At 37.1% G+C, this 23,656-nt stretch overlaps 1 protein-coding gene across 22 annotated transcripts in view; it reads left to right on the forward strand.

Annotated features, from left to right (window-relative positions):
- Positions 1-21,316, forward strand: part of PRR14L (proline rich 14 like) — a 74,947-nt gene extending 53,631 nt beyond the window's left edge. For 20 of the 22 annotated variants that reach the window (XM_077160461.1, XM_077160462.1, XM_077160458.1 and 17 more), the window contains 5 exons: positions 1,525-1,596; positions 2,203-2,374; positions 2,956-3,059; positions 19,317-19,388; positions 20,626-21,316. In XM_077160461.1, coding sequence (XP_077016576.1) covers positions 1,525-1,596; positions 2,203-2,374; positions 2,956-3,059; positions 19,317-19,388; positions 20,626-20,902 — 697 coding nt within the window. In that variant the 3' untranslated portion in view covers positions 20,903-21,316. The other 2 variants (XM_077160460.1, XM_077160477.1) reach the window with 2 other exon arrangements.
- The last annotated feature ends 2,340 nt before the right edge of the window (positions 21,317-23,656 follow it).

The following is a 23,656-nucleotide window of genomic DNA, read 5'->3' on the forward strand; positions in this document are numbered from 1 at the left end:
ATGTAATGCATCCATGAAAATGCATTAGAACGAATCACGTTGTTTTAAATGATGGTATCCTACATTTATATCCTACATTTATTGTCTAGTTGTTGGTATGCTTTTCAAATCTCATAGTTGTTCCCTACTGTATGTCCATGACAAATAGCTTTGTGTTAACCTTCTTAAACTATGTTGATCCCTGAGGCTAGTACAGACGGGTATTTAGTCATTTCACCCCGTGTAGATGAAACCTTTTGCCCTTTTCCCACTTTTCTTTCCCACCTGACTTTTCTGTTTCCTGGTGTGGAATATGTTTCCTCTCTCATTTCTGGATTTTATTTTATTTAAATTCAAGTGGAAAGTAGAGGGATTGTCGTTGTAGTTTTTCCTTTTCATTGGCTCTGAAGGTGCTTTAATACCATATACTTGAGCTTAGAGTTTAGGAAGTTAGCTGTTTTTCTAAGCACACTTAGAAATATTTTCCAGCATGGTAAATTGAATAGCCCCAGAAACCAAGACTTTTAAAAGATTAAATTAATTTATCTTTGTTTAGGATTTTCTCATTTGAACCCAGTTTTCCAGCACTCCTATAATATAGATGAGAATGGTGTCTTTTCACCGTTTTATAGATGATGAGACTGAAGCATGGGAAGATTTTTTATAACCCAGATGCCTCAGCTGGGTACTATTTTAGCTGAGCTAGAACTAGAACCTAGGTCTCTCTATTCCTGATTCAGTCAGTTCCCTTTCCAGTATTCCATCCTGCTTCCCTTTTATCGGTACTCCTCAGGGAATCCATAACTGGAACCAAATATTATTCTAGAAATCTGCATGGAATATTATCTTTGTTTTTCCTACCATTAAACAAACCTCTCTTACTTCTGGGAGAAGCCAGTCTTCATACAAACACCAGTGCTGTGTTCTAGATTCGGTAGAGTTTGGTACAGGTTTAATTTGAGGGGACAAAAAGCTCTCCAACATTGCATGTTAAATATATCTATGTGACCAATGCTATTGGTTTATTTATGAACATAATAGCTGGATTATAAAGGAACTAACCTTGTCAGCAGTTTTTGTCTACGTGGCCATATCTTAAGTGCAACTTGCATTAAAGAGAATAATAGGTTTTCTCCATAATATTTTGTAAGAATATAAAAACTACCAGATTTTATTTTTACAGAGTTGATGCAATACTGAGTACTATATTTAAATTATTTAAAAAAAATTCTTTAATTCAACAACTTAAGTAAACAAATAAGGCTCAAAATCATTTTTGTTCCCTTCTTTTCTCTTACTGTCCTCTTTGCTTCTCTACCCTCTTTCCATTTAAGTTAGAAAATAATCTTCCTGTGAACCTGCCTCCATGTAATGGCACATGGAATTAATTCTCTTGGCAGGGCAGTTTTCAGCTCTCTGGATGACTGACATTCCCCATCTTCTGATTAAGCACCATATGTCAAGAACTCACAGTGGCTTGCTTCACAACCTTTCCTTTTGTTCCAGTGCCCTAACCCATGCTTTCGTACTTTTGCTTCACCTCAGCCACGCCTTGTTACCAAATGTGCCTCTTCCAGGCATAGAAGCTACTTATAGCACCAGAGGCAGTCAGATGAGGTAAGCCTGCAGTGGTGTCTGGCACTCAGGGGCTTGTTTGCTGTTTGGGCATGAGAGAGCAGAGGGCGTGGGTCAGGAGTGGCTTGAGTCTGATCTCTTGTGCTGGACCTGATCTACATCCCTCAGATGAACATCTCTGAGATTCAGATATGTTCTATCACCCTTAGCAATTACCTGTAATGTTTTATCAATATCATTTATAGAAAAGTCAAATCACCAGCTACCTCATTGTATAAGAAGTCTCCTTTCAAGCTATCTTTGTCTGAGTGACTTAGCCAACTTTAGTCCTTGCATGGGGTATTCTCATCTAAGCATTATTCATTTATTCAGTTCAATAAATGACTTCTTCCCCCACAAAGCCTGTTCCTTTTGGCATTTCCCTCTATAAATCTCCTCCATACCAGTGGAATGAATTGACTTCATTCTTGTAATTTTTTGCATATGCAGACACAGTTATCTCCATAGAAATGATAGAAAAGTGTCCTTTCTGGAAAGAGTGAAAGCCTTTAGCCTTAGCCTGGATATATATATAAAGAAGTTGAATGTGTTGGGCATAGAAAGGATACCTCTCATTTTACTTCTCTGCCTTTCTCTCCATGGTGCTAGGCTAGAGCCTGCAGTCTCTGCCTTAGTACCAAAGTCCTGTTTGGTACCAGAATCAGTTGTCAGCAAGCTCCTGCTTTCAGCTTCTGAGTTCCAGGTTCCTGCATTTGATGAGCTGGATGGCATAACACCAGTGTGCCCCCGCCTGGAGAGCAACCCTCCAGAGCAGAAAGAGGTAAATGTAAAATGGTGGACTCAACATGACTGTGTTATGAAGGGGTCCATTATCAACCACAGGTGACAAGCAGACTGTCAACCACATGACAGGCAGAATGGCCCCTAAGAGTTATGTTGGATTCCTTTTTTTGTTTTTTTCCTTTAACTTTTTATGTAGTAACATATATACAACTCAAAATACACTGGATTTCTTAATTGCATTGTTTTCCAGATTCTTTTCTCTTGAAAACAGCATTTAACAGCATTTAGAGAATTGGACCAAAGAGCTGCTAGTGCATTCAGAGAAAATAAGTGAATGGTGGAATTCTGTAATTTGCAGTGCCTGCTCTCTGATAGTTGCAGACTTTAATATTGATCATCTCAGTATCTAAACTGAATGTGCAATTCTATTTAAATAGTATAAGGGTGAGGGATAATTGGTGAATTATCAGCAGGAGTAGGGGAAGTTTTGATATAAACTACTTAAAAACAATCATCTGTAAACTAAAGACGTGAACTCTTGAGTCAGAGAAAATAGACTTCATTTATTTTTAAATGTCTCGTAACTTGATCAACCTTCTTTTTAACCCTTAAAAATAGGAGCCAGAGAAGAGGCCAAAGAAAGTCTCACAGATTCGCATCCGGAAAACCATTCCTAAGCCTGACCCTAATCTTACCCCCATGGGCCTTCCTCGACCCAAAAGGTGAGTTCCTTCTCTAATACAAACATGTTTCACTTTTTGGAAAAATAGTTTGGCAGAATAAAATGACCCTTTAAACAATCACATACGTTTATCCATTCATTATACTTCTAGGAATTTACCCTAAAGAAATAACTGGTCAGTGTGGCCAGAGATTTATGTACATGGATATCTTAATACATTCTTAATCATTTTTATTGAGCTCATGATGGGCCAGATATTGCACTGTGAGGGAAGTACTGAATTATTCCCATGTTTAGATTAGGATACCAAGGCTTGGTGGAAGAGGCTGTGCAGGCAATCAAATCCCAGCATCTAAGAAATTTTGTAGAATAAATGGAAGAACAAGATTGTCCTAGGTTTTCCTCCTATTTTTTTTTCATTGCAGTGAACAAGAAATCATCTTATAAAATAAATTTCACAATAAAAAATTCACTTTTTAGTAGTAAAAAAATAAAACAGGCTTGTGCAGGATCATAATATCATTCTGTGGCACCCATGGCTTCTCTTTAACATGGGTTTTATCCAGATCCAGAGTCTAGATTCCCAACACTGGAAAGGACACAAAACTGGAAAGGACCCTAATGTCATAAGGGAGAGAGGGTTAATGCTTTTCAGAAACTGCTACACATGTTATTGCCTATTTTATAGCCATTAAAAATTTCAAAATGTGAAAAGAAAAAAAACATATTACCAAATTATATATTCAGTGTGATTCCAATTTTGTAATTAAAAGATATTTATTACACAAGCACACTAAAATATGAAACATTCACTTTTTAAAATGTCTCCAAACTTAGATTTCCTTCATTTCTCATCACCAGAGGAAGCCTAAAAGGGAGCTCTTAAGTACCCCGGACAATTTATTTAACCTAAGTCCCAGGAATTTATCTGTAAAATATGAATTAGAATTCCCAACACTTAAAGATTGGAGTATGGTTCAATTGGGTAACAAATATGTAATGTATCTGTTATGGTGCTTCACACAGAGAACAAATGCAATAGATAGCTAATAATAATGATTGATATTACACTTCTCCCATCAACCTATCATGTCTTTTCAAAAAATTTTTAGAATGTTTCTGATAACCAAGATTGAATAGTACTTAATACTAGAATGCGATAGGATTCAACATTAAATGTATTCTATCTTGGATTTGTATGTAGATGTAAGTTCTAGTAATGTTACTCAATTTATCCAACTCTCTTTTTAAGCTTTTTATTTTGAAACATACAGGACAGTTGCAAAAATAATACAAAACTCATACAGATGACACCAACATACCCACCACCCAAGATACCCAGATTCACCAACTTTTAACAGTTTGCTACATTTGCCTTTCCTTCCTTTCTTCCTCTCCCCCTCCCTTCCTTCCTCCATCCATCCTTCCTTTCTTCCATCCATCCTTCTAAACAGTTGAGAGGAGGTTATATACATCATGCTCCTTTGAAAATTTAATACTTCCCTGTACATTTCCTAAGAGCAGGGATATTCACTTATTTAACTACCTTAAATGCACTCACAAAGTTTAAGAAATTCACCATTAATATACAGTTTCGAGTCTGTATTCTGTTTTTTTCATATGTCCCAATAATGGCCTTTTAGGCCTTTGATATTATTAAATCCTGTTCAGGATCAAATATTGCATTTAATTGCTATTGTCTCTTTAGTTGCTCTTTTTTTCTAAACTGAAAAGCATATATGCAAATTAATCTTTCCCATTTCACCCACTCCCAAGCATACCATTCAGTGGGATTAATCACATTCAAATGTTGCACATCACCACCATCCATTACCAGAACTTTCCTATCACTCCAGACAAACCCTACATCTGGTATGCTTTAACTTCCCATTCTTTCTTTCCCCACCCACCCATGGTAACCTGTCTTTATAAATTTGCATATTTTAGTTGTTTCATATAAATCATAGAGTTATCTGTCCCTTTGTGTCTGACTTCACTTGGCATGTCTTCAAGGTTCATCCATGTGGTAGCATATATCAGAACCTCATTCCTTTTTAAAGCTAAGTAATAGTCCATTTTATGGACACAGTATTTTGTATATTTATTCATCTACTGATAAACATAGGTTGCTTCTACATTTTGGCTATTGTGGATTATACTGCTGTTAATAGAAGTGTACACATATCTAAGCGAGTCCCTGCTTTTACTTCTTTGGGGCATATACCAATATTTGCTGGGTCATTTAACTTTGTGAGGAACTGCCAAACTGTTTTCCCCAGCGACTGCACCATCTTACATTCCCACCAGCAATGTATTAAAGCTCTTATTTCTGTATAACCCTACTTGCACTTGCTATTTTCATTTTTTTTATAGCCATTCTAGTTGATATGATCAAGTTTCATTGTTGTTTCGACTTGCGTTTTCTCAATGACTAATGATGTTGAGTATCTCTTCATGTACTAATTGACCATTTATACATCTTTGGAGAAATGTGTTTTTACGTCCTTGCCCATTTTTTATTTGGGTGGGCTTTTTGCTGTTGAGTTGTAGAAATTCTTTACATATTCTGGATTTTAAGCCCTTATCAGATACATGATTTCCACATATTTTCTACCATTCTTTAAGTTGTCTTTTCACTTTCTCGATAATGTCCTTTGCCCAAAAGTTTTTAATTTTAATGACATCCACATCAGTTTGCAAATACCTGTTCTAGTCTCTGCTTTCAGTTCTTTTAGGTATATACCTAGAAGTAGAATTACCAGGTCATATGTTCATTCTATGTTTAACTTTTTGATGAATTGCCAAACTGTTTCCCACGGTGGTTGTACCATTTTACATTCCCACCGACAATAAAAAAGTTGTTCCTAGTTCTCCACATCCACTCTAATAATTGTTTTTTCCATTTCTTTTAAAGGTAGCTATTCTAGCAAATTTGAAATGGTTCATCATTGTGGTTTTCACTTGTATTTCCTTAATGGCTAATAATACTGAGTGTCCTTTCATGTATTTATTTGCCATTTGTGTGTCTTCTTTTCAGAAATATCTATCCAAGCCTTTGTCCATATTTATTTGTCTTCTTGTTACTAATTTATAGGAGTTCCTTATATATTCTGGATTTTAAACCCTATGATTTCCAGATATGCTTTCCCACTTTTAGGTTGTCTTTTAAATTTCTTGGTCATATCCTTTGATGTACCACTGCCTAATACAAGGTGCTAATGATGGTTCCCTCTAGGAGTTTTATAATTTTAGCTTTTCTATTTAGGTTTTTGATTCATTTTGAGATAATTTTTTTATATGGCATGAGGAAAGAGTCCCCTTTCATTCTTTTTTGCGTGTGAATATCAGTTTTCTCAGTATTATTTACAGAAGAGTCTTATTTTTCAGTGCTAAAATTTAGATCTATAAATTTGCCTCTGCACACTGCCTTTGCTGCATTTCATAGGTTTTGGTATGTTATGCTATGTTCTTGTTTTATCTGTCTCAGGGTATTTCCTGATTTTCCTTTTGATTTCTTCTTTCACCATTGGTTGATTGAGTGTATTGTTAAATTTCTTTCAACATCTTTTTAGGTATATGTCAAAAAAATCACAGAATAGCCTATCACATTTTTTTTTTGAAAGCAAGATATTGAAAAGCACTTAATCACAAAGGTTAGTTTATGCCAGCTTTGGAGACTATCTGTCTCAGTGTCTGGAAGTAACTACCTATTAGTGGGTATGATTCTCTTTCACTTAGAGATACCTTATTTAAACCAATATATTGAAAGGGTATTGAAAATAATGAAATTTTCAATAAATTTTTGCCTGTAATATTTTTTAATAAGATGCTTTTTTATGACTTTAAATATTCGTTTGTCAAAAAACCTCAAAATTGCAGTTTTTATGCATTAAATGTATGGAAAATACTTGCTACCGAAATAATTGGCAAACACAGTCCTTACTTATTCAAGCCCATTGCCAAAGCATCTTACTTTCTGAAACAAAGTCTGACTTCATAGAAGTGTGCTAATTGCATTTTGAAAAAAATATATACAAGGCACTGAGAAATGAATTATGAAATGCATCTTTTAAGGTAGGTTTCTAAAAGCCATGAAATTAAATAATAAATAATCCATTTATGACAATAAATTATTAAAACACCATGATTATGCTTTTTCTTGTTACTTAACTTAAAACAGCATATTCTATAGCTAAAATTTTAAAGTGGAGAATATGGTAGAAATGCTTCATATTTTTGCTTCAGTAGATGTGTGTATGTATGCATGAATAAAATTGTTATTCATCTTTTAGAAACGAGTTGCATAAAAAGTAAATCCTTTAATTTATTTATCTCATAACACTGTCTGTGTTTAATGTTAAGGAAAAAAATGTAGTGCTAGAAACCAACTGCCATGGCCGCATACCATATAATATTTGTTTATTGTTAAAAAGAAGTAGAAATGATAATATTTTATAAGATAAGTAAGAGGAAGTTAGACTATAATTGAATTAAATATTTCATTCTAGAAAGATAAAAGTTCATACCTTAACTGAAGAAAATTAGTTAAAATTTTTATCTGTGGGTTTTACACACATCATCTTCAAATATTTAGTAGTCCCAGTAAACATTTTAGGTATATATTTTTTTTAATTAACTATTGAATGGGACTTTTCATTTTAAGTAATAGTCTTCTGTTAATGAGAAGAGAATAGCTTGAAAAAATGTGATGTCCAATTAAATGTATGAATAAGATATTTTCAGTTTTATGAGCTTTTTATTGTTCTAAGTCTCTGTCTTAAGTAGCCATTGTTTAATGATAGGGAAGGAAGGAAGCAAAGTCACTCTGACAGTCCCATTCTGTAAGTTATCTGAAATCAGAATATCCCCAAACTAACTAAACTACCCTGTTTCTAAAGCTGCTTTTCCTTCTTAACTGAACTGTGTCTAAAATAGAGGAATAGAAGTCCAAGCCTGGTTCTCAGTGATTTCCTTAATCACTAAAGCAGGCTTAGCAAGATCAGTGATTTGATTCATATACCAAACTAGGACTCTTGGTAAATAGGTGATGTCTTATAAGAATTTATAAGAATGGAAAAACCATAAGTTTCAGGCAATTTCTCAGACATATTACTTTTATGAAGTCAAGAATCTGGAGATTGTTTTCCTTAAAACTCTGTGTTCTTTTATCCTCTTTGGAAAGTCTTCACTAGTATGAAGACCATTGGCCTGGGATATTCAGTAGCAGCCTTATTTTGCTCATAGGTATTTTTACTTTACTGTCATATATCAGTGTGGATCCAGTCAGGAGGTACTGGATCTTAAATATCTCCTTAAAACAGTATTCTTAAGCCAGGGGAGTTTAATATAAAGAAGTATTAAACTGTGATAGGAGAGAGAAGTATTAAACTGTAATAAAGATGGTGAGATTGTTCTGAAGAGTATCCTAAGACTGAGGGAGGCCCTACCCACAGTTGGGGTTCAAACTTTGTTGGGGAAGATGATTGTAGTCCATTGTATGGCTGGGTTGCTGGGGCCAGAGCTGAAATCAGAGCCAGGTAAGCACGAAGCAACAGCCTTCTAAAAGACAACAAGCTGAGGCTAGTGTGTAGGTGCATGGAGAGAGGTCAGGCTCTGCTGCCAGCTTTAGGCCTGGAGGGCAGTGTCTTTGTCAGAAGCTCTACAGCAAGGCCTGTGAGGTCTCCAAGGGATCGCATGCTCTGGCAGGCCCACAGCTACAGCAGAGCACCTCCAGATGCCCCACATTCATTTACCACTGAGGGTCTACGCGGCAGGAGGAGGTCAGATAGCTCACCAGACTCAGGAAGAGAAGCACCCTCCTGTAATGATCCTCCAGTGCCCTCTGCTGTCAAAGCTGCACCATACTGACTGTAAAGGAGACATGCTTCGAGTCCAGTCTGTTGGGGCAGAGCAGGCACCAACAGCTCAATTTTGAGCTGAGAGGCAGTAAATTGAAAACTGGCACATTCCAGTAGTGATACAAAGAAAGTTTGAACACATTACTCACTTGATCAAGATCTGTTCTTTTTTGAAACAGAGATTTTACTAGTAGTCAATGAGAGGGAGGGGTAAGGGGTATGGTAGAGTTTTTTTTTTCTTTTTATTTCTTTTTCTGGAGTGATGCAGATGTTCTAAGAAGTGATCATGGTGATGAACATTCAACTATGTGATCATATCATGAGCCGTGGATTGTACACCAAATATGGAATGTTCATATGTTAAGAATGTTTGTGTTTGTATATTGTTTTGTTTTGTCAATAAAAATATTAAAAAAAAGATTTTAGTAAACAGGAAGGCATACATTCAATACAGTCATAAAGTTCACATGGAAAGCTAAAGAAGCAAAAATAGCCCAGAAGATTTTAAAAAAGAGCAAATAAGAGAATACTAGTCCTAAGAAAAATTAAGCTATAAAGTCTAAATGAATAAAACAGTATAATATCAGAACATAAATAAACATATAAATCGCTAAAACAGAATAGAAAGTCCAGAAATGGACACAAATATATAAATGTAGTGTATGACTAAGATGGCAACCATCTCAATAAATGGTATTGAGAAATTGGGTAGCCCAGTTGGATCTATATATACTCATGTCTTTCCTCAGACTGAATTCCAAATGAATGAGATTTAACAAATCAAATTGTAAGAGAACTTGAAGAAACTACGAGAAATTTCTTTTCTAACTGGACTAATTAGAACTGAAAGTCATGCAATAAGAAATTGACTATTATCATATAAAAATCAAGAACTGCTGGACAAAACACCATCGGCATAGTCAGAACATAAACTCGAATCTTAAAGGGCTAATTTTACATATATGTATGTATATGTATATATGTATATTTATTTCCTATATATGGTTTCTATACATTGATAAAAAAGAAAGGAAAATCCTAACAGAAAAATGGGCAAAAGATTTGAATAGTTGAACCACAGAAAAGAAGTACAAATGGTTCTTAAACATATGAAAAATTATCATCCCCACACATAGTAAGGAAACTAAAATTTAAAATTATTCTATAGTTATTAAAGTTATTCTGAATTACTATTGACCTGTCAAATTGGCAAGTGCATAAAGTTTGATATCCTTGGTATTAGCACATTGCTTGTGGGATTGTGACTTGATAAAATCATATGGAGGCTGAATCAAGATTATAAATGCACAGACCTTTTGACTCAATAATTCTACTCCTGGGAGTTTGTCATACGCATGTAGTTCCACATTTAGGAAATGACATGCAGTTAAAGCTATTCACTACCTCATTGTTTATAATGGCAGAAGATTGAAAACAGCATTCCCACAATACAGAACGGTTTAAAATTGTAGTACAGCCATTCAAAAGATGTGCTTTCTTTAAAAAAAAGTGGCCATGCTTTATAGATGAATGTGAACAGTACTCAAAGATATTGTTAGAGTTAAGCTAGAGCTGAACAATGTCTATAGAATTCTGCTGTTTGCATTAAAAGGAAGCAGATTGTTGGAATAGAATATAATGTTTTAAGACTTGCGAGTTTTTCTATAAATCATAGTTGCAGTTATTGCTTCCATAAGCATTTTTTTGCAAATGAGAGAACTCTTGGAAACGGAATTTGAACCTGTCCTAAATGCCTAATTTTTATCTTGGGCCTTCTTTTTAAGTTTATTTTCTATAAGTCAGAATATAAAAGCCATTGTCACCCAGGCAGTTGGTCATTTTAGCGATTTGTTGTCCTCTGGTTATTGTCTAAGACAGAAAACAAATGCCATCAAAGGTTATGCCTCATGCAGCCAGTTTTTACTGAAAACTTTGGCCCTGGCTTCCTCATGACGAAAAATATAACAGTTTTGTTCTATAAAATGTATTAACTTGAAGTGATGAATTTAAATTTTTGCCACTTGCATCTTAGAGATGGATTATCCAGTCCCAGACATCTGTCATAAAGTCAGTTAGTAACAGAGGTAGGGTTTAAAACGTTTAACATACATACTACTCCATCCCCTCTCCTTTCACCGTGATTCTTGTAACTAGGTGTATATATGTAGGGAAGAAGTGAGATATTAGAACTTCTTTTTTAATAATATGGTAGATTTATTGCCTTGCCGACTTTCCTTTTAAAAACAAATAATAATGCTAGATAAAATATTAGTCTTTACATACATCAGTAAATTGTTGGGAAAATAAAGAATACTCAGAACCTCAAATCTAAGTGAAAGTATCAGTCAATCCAGAGAGAAGAGAGGTGAGTGAGCAACAAAACTAGCCTTTGCTTTGAAACAAGTATAAAATCATGGTTTAATACCTAAAGCAAGAGCACTGAAGAAGGAAATAAATAAATGGGAGCTCCTCAAAATTAAACACTTTAGTGCATCAAAGAACTTCATCAAGAAAGTAGAAAGACAGCCTACACAATGGGAGACAATATTTGGAAACGACATATCAGATAAAGGTCTAGTATCCAGAATTTATAAAGAGATTGTCCAACTCAACAACAAAAAGATAGCCAACCCAATTGCAAAATGGGAAAAAGACTTGAACAGACACCTACCAGAAGAGGAAATACAAATGGCCAAAAGGCACATGAAGAGATGCTCAATGTCCCTGGCCATTAGAGAAATGCAAATCAAAACCACAATGAGATATCATCTCACACCCACCAGAATGGCCATTATCAACAAAACAGAAAATGACAAGTGCTGGAGAGGATGCGGAGAAAGAGGCACACTTTCCACTGTTGGTGGGAATGTCAAATGGTGCAACCACTGTGGAAGGCAGTTTGGCGGTTCCTCAAAAAGCTGAATATAGAATTGCCATACGACCCAGCAATACCATTGCTGGGTATCTACTCATAGGACTTAAGGGCAAAGACACAAACGGACATTTGCACACCAATGTTTATAGCAGCGTTATTTACAATTGCAAAGACATGGAAACAGCCAAAATGTCCATCAACAGACGAGTGGCTAAACAAACTGTGGTATATACATACGATGGAATATTATGCAGCTTTAAGACAGAATAAACTTATGAAGCATGTAATAACATGGATGGACCTAGAGAACATTATGCTGAGTGAGTCTAGCCAAAAACTAAAGGACAAATACTGTATGGTCCCACTGATGTGAATCGACATTCGAGAATAAACTTGGAATATGTCATTGGTAAAAAAAAAAAAAAAAAAAATCATGGTTTAATTGAGCTTGTGTTTTCATTGGCCTCGTGGGAGAAGAGAAAACAATCTACTCCTTCCCAAGATGAAAGTCTAATATGAGATACAAATGCATGTGCTTATATTAAATTGACACCCTCCCCTTCAAAGGGCAGCAACCTCAGTGTGAAGATGAACCAAAAATAAATCTATATATATTAAAAAAAAAAAAAAACCTATCTGCATTTCCCTATACTCCCTCCAGGACGCCAAGGGAAGGTGACTTCCTTAAATCCTGGCACCAAGTAAAGGAAAAAATTCTCCCTTGAGAATTTAATAACAGCAACTGGCCTTGTCATGGATTTGCACCCTGAATCAGAGCTGCTAGTTTACAGTTGTCTGAGGTTGGTAGTGCCTTCAGTCTCCTTAAAGAGGCAAAAACATTGTTTCTCAAGGAATCCACCTTCATTTCTGACCTCAAATAAAATTTAAAGGAATGTCAAACAACTGACAATAAAATAAATCACAAGGCATGGGAGGAAGCAAGATTCCATGAGTGAATGCCAACAGAAGCAGATGCCAATTCAAATCTGAAAAGACTTCAGATGGTGAAATTATTGGGACAATATAAAATTAGTATGTTATATATTTATAAAATAAAAATGGATTTAAATATGAATAAACGAACAAGATTCTTAAAAATAACCAAGTAGATTAGAAATGAAACCATATAGGATTTCTTAAAATGCAAAATAGAATAATTAAAATAAAACCATGGGCTTAACAGCAGGTTTAATAGCGCTAAATAGAAAATGAATACAAAAAAATAAAGAATTTCATACCTAAATGCATCATAAGAAAAAAGCATTAGACAGAATTCAATGTCCTTTCATTATAAAAACCCTCAACAAACTAGTAATAGAAAGGAAGTTGTTCAATTAGATATAGCACGTATACCAAAAAAAAACATAGCTAGCATCATACTTAATGCAGAAGAAGGACACATTCTCCATAAGAGCAACAAGACATGGATGTCTGTTCTCCCCACTTCTATTCAACATTATATTGGAGCTTCTAGCCTGGAGATTTAGGCAAGAAAATGAAATTAAAGGTATCCAGATTGGCAAGGAAGAGGTAAAATTATCTCCTATTGCAGATGACATGATCAAAAAAATAGAAAATCCTAGAGAACCCCATCTACACACACTTGAAAACAAATAAACTATTAGCTAATGACCCAGTTCAGAATGTTCGCCGCATAAAAGCAGTATACAAAAATCAGTTTTGGTTCTATACCCTAGCATTGACCAATCCAAAAATAGGAAATTAAGAAAACAATTACATTTATCATAGCATCTTTAGAAAAAAATACTTGGTAATGAACTTAACTTAAAAAATGCAAAACTTGTACACCGAACACTTTACGACATCATTGAAAGAATTTAAAGAAGTCCTAAATAAATGGAAAGTCGTCTGTGTTCATGGATTGGAAAACTTAATAGTGTTAAGGTGGCATTACTGTCCAAAGTAATCTGCAGATTCAGTGCAATCCCTATCAAAATCCCAAATGCCTTTTTTGCAGAAATCTACAAGCTGATCCTCAAATTCAAATGGAAATGCAAGTAACCTAGAATTGCCAAAACAACTTGAAACAGAACAAAGTTGGAAGACTCACACTTCCTGATTTCAAAATTTACTACAATACTGTAGTAATCGAGACAGTATGGTACTGGCACAAGGATAAAACACTACAGATCGATGGAATAGAATTGTGAGTCCCTCAAGAATGATGTATCTATCTGTGGTTAACTGATTCTCAGCAACAGCAGTACAATAATTCAGTGTGGAAAACAGTCTTTTTTACAAATGGTATGGAGACAACTGGATATCCATGTGCAAAAGAATGAGTTTGGCCCCCCCACCTCACACCATACACACAAAGTAACTCAAAATAGATTGAGCATAAATGTAAGAGCTAAAACTATGAAACACATGGAAGAAAACTTGGATGTAAATCTGCATGACTTTTAATTAGGCAGTGGTTTCTTAGATATGACACCAAAAGAAAAAAAAAGATAAATTGAACTTCATCAAAATTAAAAATTCTGTGTATCAAAGGAATTACCAAAAAAGTGAAAAGACAACCCATTGAATGGTCAAAAGTACTTACAAATCATATGTGATAAGGTCTAGTGTCCAGAAATATAAAGAATGCTTATGACTAAACAATGGAAAGATAACCTGATTTTTTTTAACTTTTTTAAAACTTTTTTTATTGTATAATATAACATTTATACAAAGCAAAGAAAATAAAAATCATTAGTTTTCATAGCACTCTTCAACAAGTAGTTATAACAGGACAGATCCCAGAGTTTGTTGTCATGGGCTACCATACCATCATCTCAGATTTTTCCTTCTAGCTGTTCCAGAATATAGGAGGCTAGAAGGCTTGAATTTCTTTTTATCACCACAATTGACGTGTGTGTGTGTGTGTGTGTGTGTGTGTGTGTGTGTGTGTGTAGTTGGGGCGGGGGGGCAGGAATAATATATACAAAAAAGCAATAAATTTCAAAACAAAGCCCAACAATTAGTTGTAGAACAAATTTTAGAGTTCGGTATGGGTTACAGTTCCACAATTTTAGATTTTTACTTTTAGCTGTTCTAAGATGCGGGAGACTAAAATACCAATTTAATGATTCAATAACCATATTTGTTTGTTAAACCCTACCTTCTTTGCATCCATCAAAGGTGATGGTGACTCCACCATCCCAGTCTTTAGGCGTATTTGGGATATGGCCATTCTAACTTTTTCATGTTGGAAGGGGCTGAAGGAGATGGAACTAGCTGATGTTCTGGGGAGACTAGGCCCTCTAGGTTTTAGGACTTTTGTTCCAGGCACCTATCTGGAGGTTGTAGGTTTTTGGAAAGTTACCCTAGTACTTGAAACTTTTGTAGAATTTTATATGTTGCCCTGGGTGTTCTTTAGAATTAGCTGGAATGGTTTTGGTTGGGGGTGGTAGCACTGTCTAATTGAAGTTGCATAAGAGTAACCTCCAAGAGTAGCTTGACTCCATTTGAACTCTCTCAGCCACTGATACTTTATTAGCTACAATTCTTTCCCCCCTTTTGGTCAGGATGGAATTGTTGATCCCATGGTGCCAAGGCCAGATTTATCCCTGGGAGTCCTCTCCCACACCGCCAGGGAGACTTTTACCCCTAAATGTCATGTCCCACATAGAGGGGAGTGCAATGATTTCACTTACAGAGTTCTGCTTAGAGAGAGTGAGGCCAACATTTGAGCAACAGAAGAGATCCTCCAGAAGTACTCTTAGGCATACCTATAGGTAGGCTAAGCATCACAAATGTAAGGTTCAAGATCAAGGGCTTGGCCTATTGATTTGGATGTCCCTAATGTTTGACACATATCAGGGGATTCTCTGATGGTAAAGTTTAATAGTCTCATATTTCTTTCTCCCATCCCTCAAGGGACTTTACCAATACTTTTTGATTATCTGCTTGATATATTCTAGGATGTATCCAGGCATTACATTAAGCTATATAGGATTATAGGTCCTCATCCTTATTCTGGGATTCCTGTGTTTCAGTTGTTTAACTTTAGCATTGTGAGGCAGGTTGATTAGATTATGTGCTGCAGAAAATTCGGGTTATGGACAAAATAAACCTTTCTTCCTTTGATCTCAAAGAGTAGGTACAGTTCTAAAATATAGACAATGTGTTTCTTACCCCTGTATTCTGAATTACCTTAATCCCAACCTGATCAGCTTTGTTCTTATCTCTAAATACCAGGTTGTAGATATATTAAAAAGAACCTCTCTGTGTCCAGAAATAATAATTAACCACTCAAATCTAGGCCCCTGTTTTCTTATAAGGATTTTCTAAAGGAGACCATACAATAATTGTTCTTTCATTTCTGGCCTATTTTGCCTCTCCAAATATCCCACAGATTCATTCACATTATTGCATGCCTCACAACTTTGCTCCTTTTTGTAGCAGCACAGTATTTGATCATATGTATACACCATCATTCACCAATCTATTTCTCAGTTGCTGCACCCTTCAGCCACCTGCATTTATTAGGCATCACGTATTGTGCTGTTAAGTCCACAGTCCATTAGCCCTCTCAATTTTGGATAATTTCATTGTTCTAAGTGAAAGATAACCAATAAACACATCCTCACCAAGTAGGAAATCTAAACCTCCCCTTTACTCTTGTCCCTCCCCCCATTATTTGCCCTGATGTTGCTGTAGTACTGCTGCTTTCCTGTTAAACGTAGCCCATAGCATGCGATAGCAGTTTTACCCCTGTACCCTGGACTTAAACACTCTTTATACATGAATCATTCCTTTAAAGTAGTTCTTACAAGAACTTGTTTATATTTCTAGTGTTAATCAGTAGGACACATAGGTCTATACAATCCCTTTCAATCATGTTCACCTTCAGTGTTCACCTAATTTTTAAATTAGGATGAAGGATCCATATAGCTGTTTCTCCAAAAATGATATACAAATGGCCAGAAAGCACTGAGGTACCGTTTCATACCCATTAGGAATTGCAATGAATAGAAGTGCCTTAAGGGTACATTGATGGATGAATGAAAGAATGAACTGTGGTGTATACACTTGAGCAGCTCCAAGAAGGAATGAAGTTGTGAGGCATGCAACTAGATGAGTAAACCTTGAGGACATGTTGAATGATATAAGCCAGAAACAAATGGACAAAAATTGTAAAGCCTCACTATTATAAACTAAGTATAATGAGCAAATGCTGAGAACTGGATTTGAGAGCATAGGTTATCGGGATAGAATGTGGGCAGAGATTGGACAGTCTGATTAAGACGTACCCAATGTTCAATAAGACTTATTGTAAAGGTTCCTAGATTGTAAGCTCTTATAGCAGTTACATCTGTTCCTGAGTTTTAACTGTTATTTCTAAGTTGTGAGATGCTGAGCTCTTTGTGTACAGCCTGGTAGTTCCCTGGAACTTCATGGATTTGACACTTGAGACTCAGAATTCTGTGGCTCTGAAAGTCAGCCTTACTCCATACAGCAACTGTTAAAGAAGCTGAGAAAGAGATCAGACTTCAGTTAGAGATATGAATGAAACAGACTTGTTTAGAACTACAGTAAAATTGGGAATGGGATCTTGTTGTTCTGTACAGGTTTATGTAAATACCCTAATACATCCCAGAGTATTGGGGGCAGAAAATTAAAAAGTATTTGCAAGGGACAGTAAGTCCCTTGAAGGACTTAGGAAAAATGTGGAAATATACTTCCCCACCCTGGGAATTGCTAATATTCTCATAAGCATCAGGGACTCACCATTTAATAAACCAGGCCCTCAATCTTTGGACTTACCCTTACGAAAGTTATTTCTACAAAGGAGAAGCTAAGCCTGCTTATAATTATGCCTAAGAGTCACCCCCAGAGAACATCTGTTGCTCAGATGTGGCCTCTCAGCCAACTCTTCAAATAAACTCTCTAACCTCCCCTCTGTGTGGAACATGACTCCCAGGGAGGAGCTGGGCCCTGACATTGTGGGATTTAAAATGCCTTCTTGACCAAAAGAGGGGTAAGAAATGGAACAAAATAAAGTTTCAGTGGTTAAGAGATTTCAAGTCTTAGTTAAGAGACTATGAGTTAAGAGGTCATTCTGGAGGTTATTTGTAGCATTTTATAGATATTCCTTTTTAGTTTCTATTGTATTAGAATATTTAGAAGGAAATACCTGAAACTGTTGAACTGTAATCCAGTAGACTTGATTCTTGATGATGATTGTTTAACTATATAGCTTTTATTGTGTGACTGTGTGATTATGAAAACCTTGGGACTGACACTCCCTTAATCTAGTTTATGGACAAATGAGTAATAAAGTAAATACCAAAATAAATAATAGGGAGAATAAGGAGTATGGGATATTTTGGGTGTTCTTCTTTATTTTTTATTTTGTTTTATTTTTTGGAGTATGGAAAATGTTCTAAAATTGATTGTGGTGATGAATACACAACTTATACAATGATACTGTGAGACATTGATTGTGTACCTTGGATGGATTGTATGGTTTGTGAATATATCTCAATGAAATTACATTTTAAAAAGTTCAGTTACATAAAAGGGACTAAATTCCTTAAGTTGGAGATTGGCAACATGGAAAAGAAAATCCAGTTACATATTGTTCACATGAGACACATCTAAAACTTATAAAAATATTTTAAATTAAAGAATGGAAAAGATAGGGGAGGGGCAGGAAGAAGAGAATTTCCTAGAGTAGCAAATATATTAAATAAACTTTAAGGGTAAACAGACATTATTAATAGAGGTAACGAGGGTCACTACGTAATGGTTAATGATTTTAATTCACTAAGAAGTTGTAACATTTCTAAACTTGAGGACACCTAATATCATATCTACAATATGTAAAGCAAAAATGCCAGCTACACAAAGAGATTGTATAGCACCCCTCTCAAACAGATAAAAAATCATTAAGGTTGTAGACCATTTATACAAACAATACAATTAACCAATTTGTTTTAGTAGATGCATATATGATTAGGAATAGGGTTACTTTTACTATTTCTAGCAAATAGACTCCAAACATTTTTATCAGTGCTTTAAAAAAAAGTACACTTCCTGTTCACAGAAAAGGCTTCTGAAGTTCGGACAGTCTCCAAGACTACTTCCTTTAAGCACAGCTTAGAGATCCATGCAGCTTGTTGAGGTCTCCAGGGCAGTGAAAGAGCACCAGTGAAGTCTTGGTCGAGGAGTCACAGACCTCACCTCCACTCACAGCTCATTGGCCTGACTAAGCATATAGCCCTGCCTCACATATAGGATGGGAGTAGGGGTATTCAGGGAGCAGTACATTTCCCTGCCACAATAATAAAAGGCTTTATACTCGACAGATGGACAGTCATTCTCTTATGACATTACTGGGCTGTAAAGTCAATTTTACCAGACTTTTAACTGGCACACAGACTATATTCTCTGACTACAGTACACTTGAGTTAGAAATCCATAAACCAAAAGGTAGTTATAATATCCCATATGTTTGGAAATTAAGAAACACACATTTATAATTCAAGGGTCAAAAAAAGAGAATTGAGGCACCAATCTCTCAAGAGCATGAAGAATTTATTTTTTCTCCTTTCAGGTTAAAGAAGAAGGAGTTTAGTTTAGAGGAAATATATACCAACAAGAATTATAAGTCTCCTCCTGCAAACAGGTAGGTATATACAGAGGGGGAAGACTTCTGAAATGATTTTTGTAAATCTCCAGTCCTTTCACTTCAGGAAGGGCTTATGATCATTCAGCAGCTATTGGGTCTTGGAAATAATTAGAATTGATATTTTTTGTTCCCCATACTTGAATTGGGGTCTGTGGTAGAATAGGAAAGAAACGTGTGTTGGGTTATATAGATCCAAAAAGCAGTATTAATTTAGTTTGTACGTACATGTTTTATCAGATATGCTGTATTATTCAAGACCAATAACCACTGATATTCAGATATGCCTCAAAACCCAAATACAAAGTTTCACTTGGCTACCTTCGTGTCTGAATTCAATTCAAGTCAGTAAACATTTACTAAATACCTGACATAGCAGGAGGAGTGGTAGGATTTTATCCTACTAAATGTGTTTGGATTTGTGCACTAAGACAGTTGTACAAGCTATTTGTTGCAGCACTGCTAAATAATAGTAAAAGATTGGAAACCACCTTAATAGGGTTCTGTTAACTTAGGTTCTATCCTTGGAATGTCCTGTATAGCCATTTTAAATGAACCAGTTACCTGTATACTAAATTGGAACAGTTTTAAAGGGTACTGTTATGTCAAAAAAGCATGGTGCACACAACATTGTGTGTTGTTTGCAGCCATTTGAGTAAACAGTGTTTAAATGGAGGATAGATATTGTGGGTTGGCAAACTATAAGCCAGATCTAGCCAGTGGCCTGTTTTTTATGGCCTGTAAACCAAGAGAGTTTTATATATTTTTGAAGAGTTGTTAAAAAAGAGGTGAGGGAGACTTAAAAAAAAAAAGATGGGTAGAGAGACCTTTGTGCTCGTAAAGCTTAAAATATTTACTCTCTGGCCCTTTGCAGAAAAGGACCAACCTTTGATAATACCTGCTTAATTAAGCTGGTCTGTGCATTGAATGACTTTGGGAGTGGGGCATGAAGAAGTATTAATGATGTTGCCTGTTAGGTGTGGATCATTTATTCTATACCCTTTTTTCCATTTTGAGTTTTTTCACTATGTGCATGTATACATATCCATAAACATACATGTGTGGTTTTCACACACAAAAGGTAGGAACTGTCCAGAGGAAACACTGGAGTGTGGAGATGTTTGTTAGTGCAAGTAACTTTCAGTCCCCATTCACAAGAAGGAGATTGGAGACCTGGTTTCTGAGCCATGTGGGTCAGACCCAAGTACTGCTGATCTGTTTTTTGCTCCGTCTTTAGGTGTTTAGAGACCATCTTCGAGGAGCCTAAGGAACGAAATGGTACGCTAATCTCAGTCAGCCAGCAGAAGCGGAAGAGAGTTCTCGAGTTTCAGGATTTCACTGTCCCGCGGAAGAGGAGAGCTCGTGGTAAGGTCAAAGTGGCCGGCAGCTTTACCAGGGCCCAGAAGGCAGCCCTGCAGAGTCGAGAGCTGGACACTCTTTTGATACAGAAGCTCATGGAACTGGAAACCTTCTTTGCCAAGGAAGAGGAGCAGGAACAATCATCAGGTTGTTGAGAAGCAGTTCCTTTCGGAGAGTCTCAATTTTAGTTTTTCTGGACCTCCTTGGAAGAGGTTGCCTGATATTGCCCTACCACCCAAACCACTCAAAAATGCACAACTAACTTTTGCCTATTTCAAGGTGCAAGCATTTTAGTGACTGGCGAAGGAGGGTCCTCTGCTTCTCCTGCTGAATGTCGCACCTCAGGAATGCTCCCCTTCTCCTGGAAAAATGTCCTGAATGACATCTGGCCTCCTCCTGCTGATCTCTGCCATCTACAGAAGGAGGAAGCAGTGTATCTTTAATAACACTAGGATTCCAAGGATTCACAACATTTGCACGTCCATATGAAAGTTCTGCATTGTTTACGGTGGTGCTAGACCAAGATGAATTAGAAGCGTGGCCTAGGAAGGTGGCCCTGGCATCCTGTCCTTTGGGGTCTCACTGGTTCATTTTAGTAGTTGAGGAAAGATGAGTTGTGTTTTCTAATCCTTTGAGTCTGTCTGCACAGAACCTAATTGTGTGTGTGTGTGTGCGCGCATGCATGCACGTGTGTGTGTCTGCGCATGTGCATGCACGCGTGAGTGTGGCTTTTCCCCATCATTTCCTCCCCTCTGTGACTGTGGTCACTAGTGCCAGAGGAGCCCAATCAGGCCCCATTCAAAGTAAGTTGCACTTTTTAATGTTGTGGTGTTATTTTCATCTGTTTTATCCCCCACCCTTTTTTTTTTTTTTTTGTATTATTGCTGCATGTTTGGAGCCTTTAAATGTGATTTTAAAACTTCTTTTTAAGACATTAGGGGAAAGACAATACATGTCTTAAGAATATATGATAGACATTTAACCCAGTTTATTGGTGCATGGCATGGGACAATGGAAAGACATTTTCCCATTCACGTGTTTCAAGCAATCCCTTCCCCATCTCCAGCTTCTAGTGTAGCTCATTAGAGGGGAGCGCTTTTTTTATCTGGGTTCTCATTCTTGTCCAGAAGAAGATACATTTATTTTATTACATACGTAAGAGCAGGTTTGTCTCCCAAACATTTAAAAAAACTAAAATTGGGTGTGGTTTTAAGTGAGTTTTATCTGAAATAGTGGGTTATTAACAAAGTTTAGTACAACAGCTTGGGGTGATAAAGGCCAACCCAGCATGTTTGTGGCTACCAGAGCAGCCTGCCTCATGAGTTAGGGAGGGGACTGGGCAGTGGTTCAGACCCATGGTTGCATTCTTGCAGTGGAATCATGAAATTCCATACCCAGCCCTCTCTGAGGGCACATCACTTGTACCCTGGGCTCCTGTGTCAGACCTACTGGAAATTTTGTAGAATGCTAGAGTTGGCTGAGTTTCTGCATTTATGCCTGCGGGATTCTGTGGGCAGAAGTATGCTATGGGTCAGCTAACCCAGAGGTTTCATCCCTTTTCCACTTAGTCCCTATGTGCCCCTGTCCTGCTCCCCCTCCTCTCCTTCCCTTGTTTTATCTCCTCTCCCCACCACACCCCACCCCACCCCACAGAAAAGCAAGAGTTCAGAGAATTAACATTCCTTGGCTGGTGAGTTCAGTGCTAAAGTCCAGCTGTCTAGCCTAGCCCCAGGACACTGGTCATCTCTTCCCACCCTCCTGCCAGAAAGCAGCAGCAGGTGGGAACTGTCGAAGTGCCAGAGCCATTTTCAAGTCAGCTTGTTAGAAAAGAGTGAGTGGGGCCATCCTGCAGTATTGGCTGTCTGTCCTAGGTTTCTTTTTCTTTCCCCATTTGTTAGTGGGCAAGGAGATAGGGGTGGGTGGGTGGGGGTCTGTCTCTGTGTGCCTTTCCTTTGCAGGTTGACAGTCTGTGCCACACTGGAACCTCTGACATGAGCAGAAAAGAAAATGTGCCACGTCTGTCTTCGAGGTTCACAGCCTCAGACATAGCATTTAAATGACTGAAGTCCACACCTGGTCATTACGGAGGTTCCTAAAGCCAAATCGGATTAGAAGAGAGCCAGTTTTCCCCACTAGCTCTCAGCAATATTAACCAGATTCTGCCATTCTACATCTGCTTTGCCCAGACTGTCTAGACACAACCTGTGTTTCACCTCAATGCCTCTCCCTTCCTGGGATAGGTTCTCAGACACTAAATGCTCCTCTCTGTCTTTTTGCTTTGGGGAGTGGGATGAATAAAATGTTGTGCCCTTGTACAAACATTTTTAGGGAGCTCCTGCTGGCATCTTGCTCACCACCAGCAAGACGACAGAGCTCTGTTCACCAGTCTCATCGCCATTGTAGGCAAGTCAGTGATGTGGCAGCTATGCCATCTAGCAGACTGAAGTTGAAATGGGCACAGCAGTGGTCTCACTGAGGTCACAGAGATACAATTTCAAGTTTGCCTGTTGTAGGTGTGCCAGTCGACAAGACCAGGAGCAGTGATTTGAAAGAGTGATGTCTGGGAGTGGAGAATTGGAGGAAACAGAGACCTGGGCTCTTGGAAAACTCTGCCTGGCCTTCCTTGCCCTGGGAATGTAGGGAAGAGTTACTCTGAGGCTAACCCTGCTGATCCTTGAAATTCTTGGCCTACCCTCTGTGGCTAGAGCCTCTCCACCATCCGAAGTTGAGAAGAAGCTCCCATTGCAAACTTGAAATTGCTTGCCTGAAGTTGATACATGGGGTTATCTTCCAGCCCGTCTATCAGTCACACCTGTCTTAACTTCAAGTTTAGCCATGGACCTCACTAGCTGCAGTGCTACTGCTGGTGAGACCCTGTGGTGCCTGCCCACCAGGGGTACCTTAGTCAG

The sequence above is a fragment of the Tamandua tetradactyla genome, chromosome 5, assembly GCF_023851605.1.
Source record: "Tamandua tetradactyla isolate mTamTet1 chromosome 5, mTamTet1.pri, whole genome shotgun sequence".
NCBI classification, from domain to species: Eukaryota; Metazoa; Chordata; class Mammalia; order Pilosa; family Myrmecophagidae; genus Tamandua; species Tamandua tetradactyla.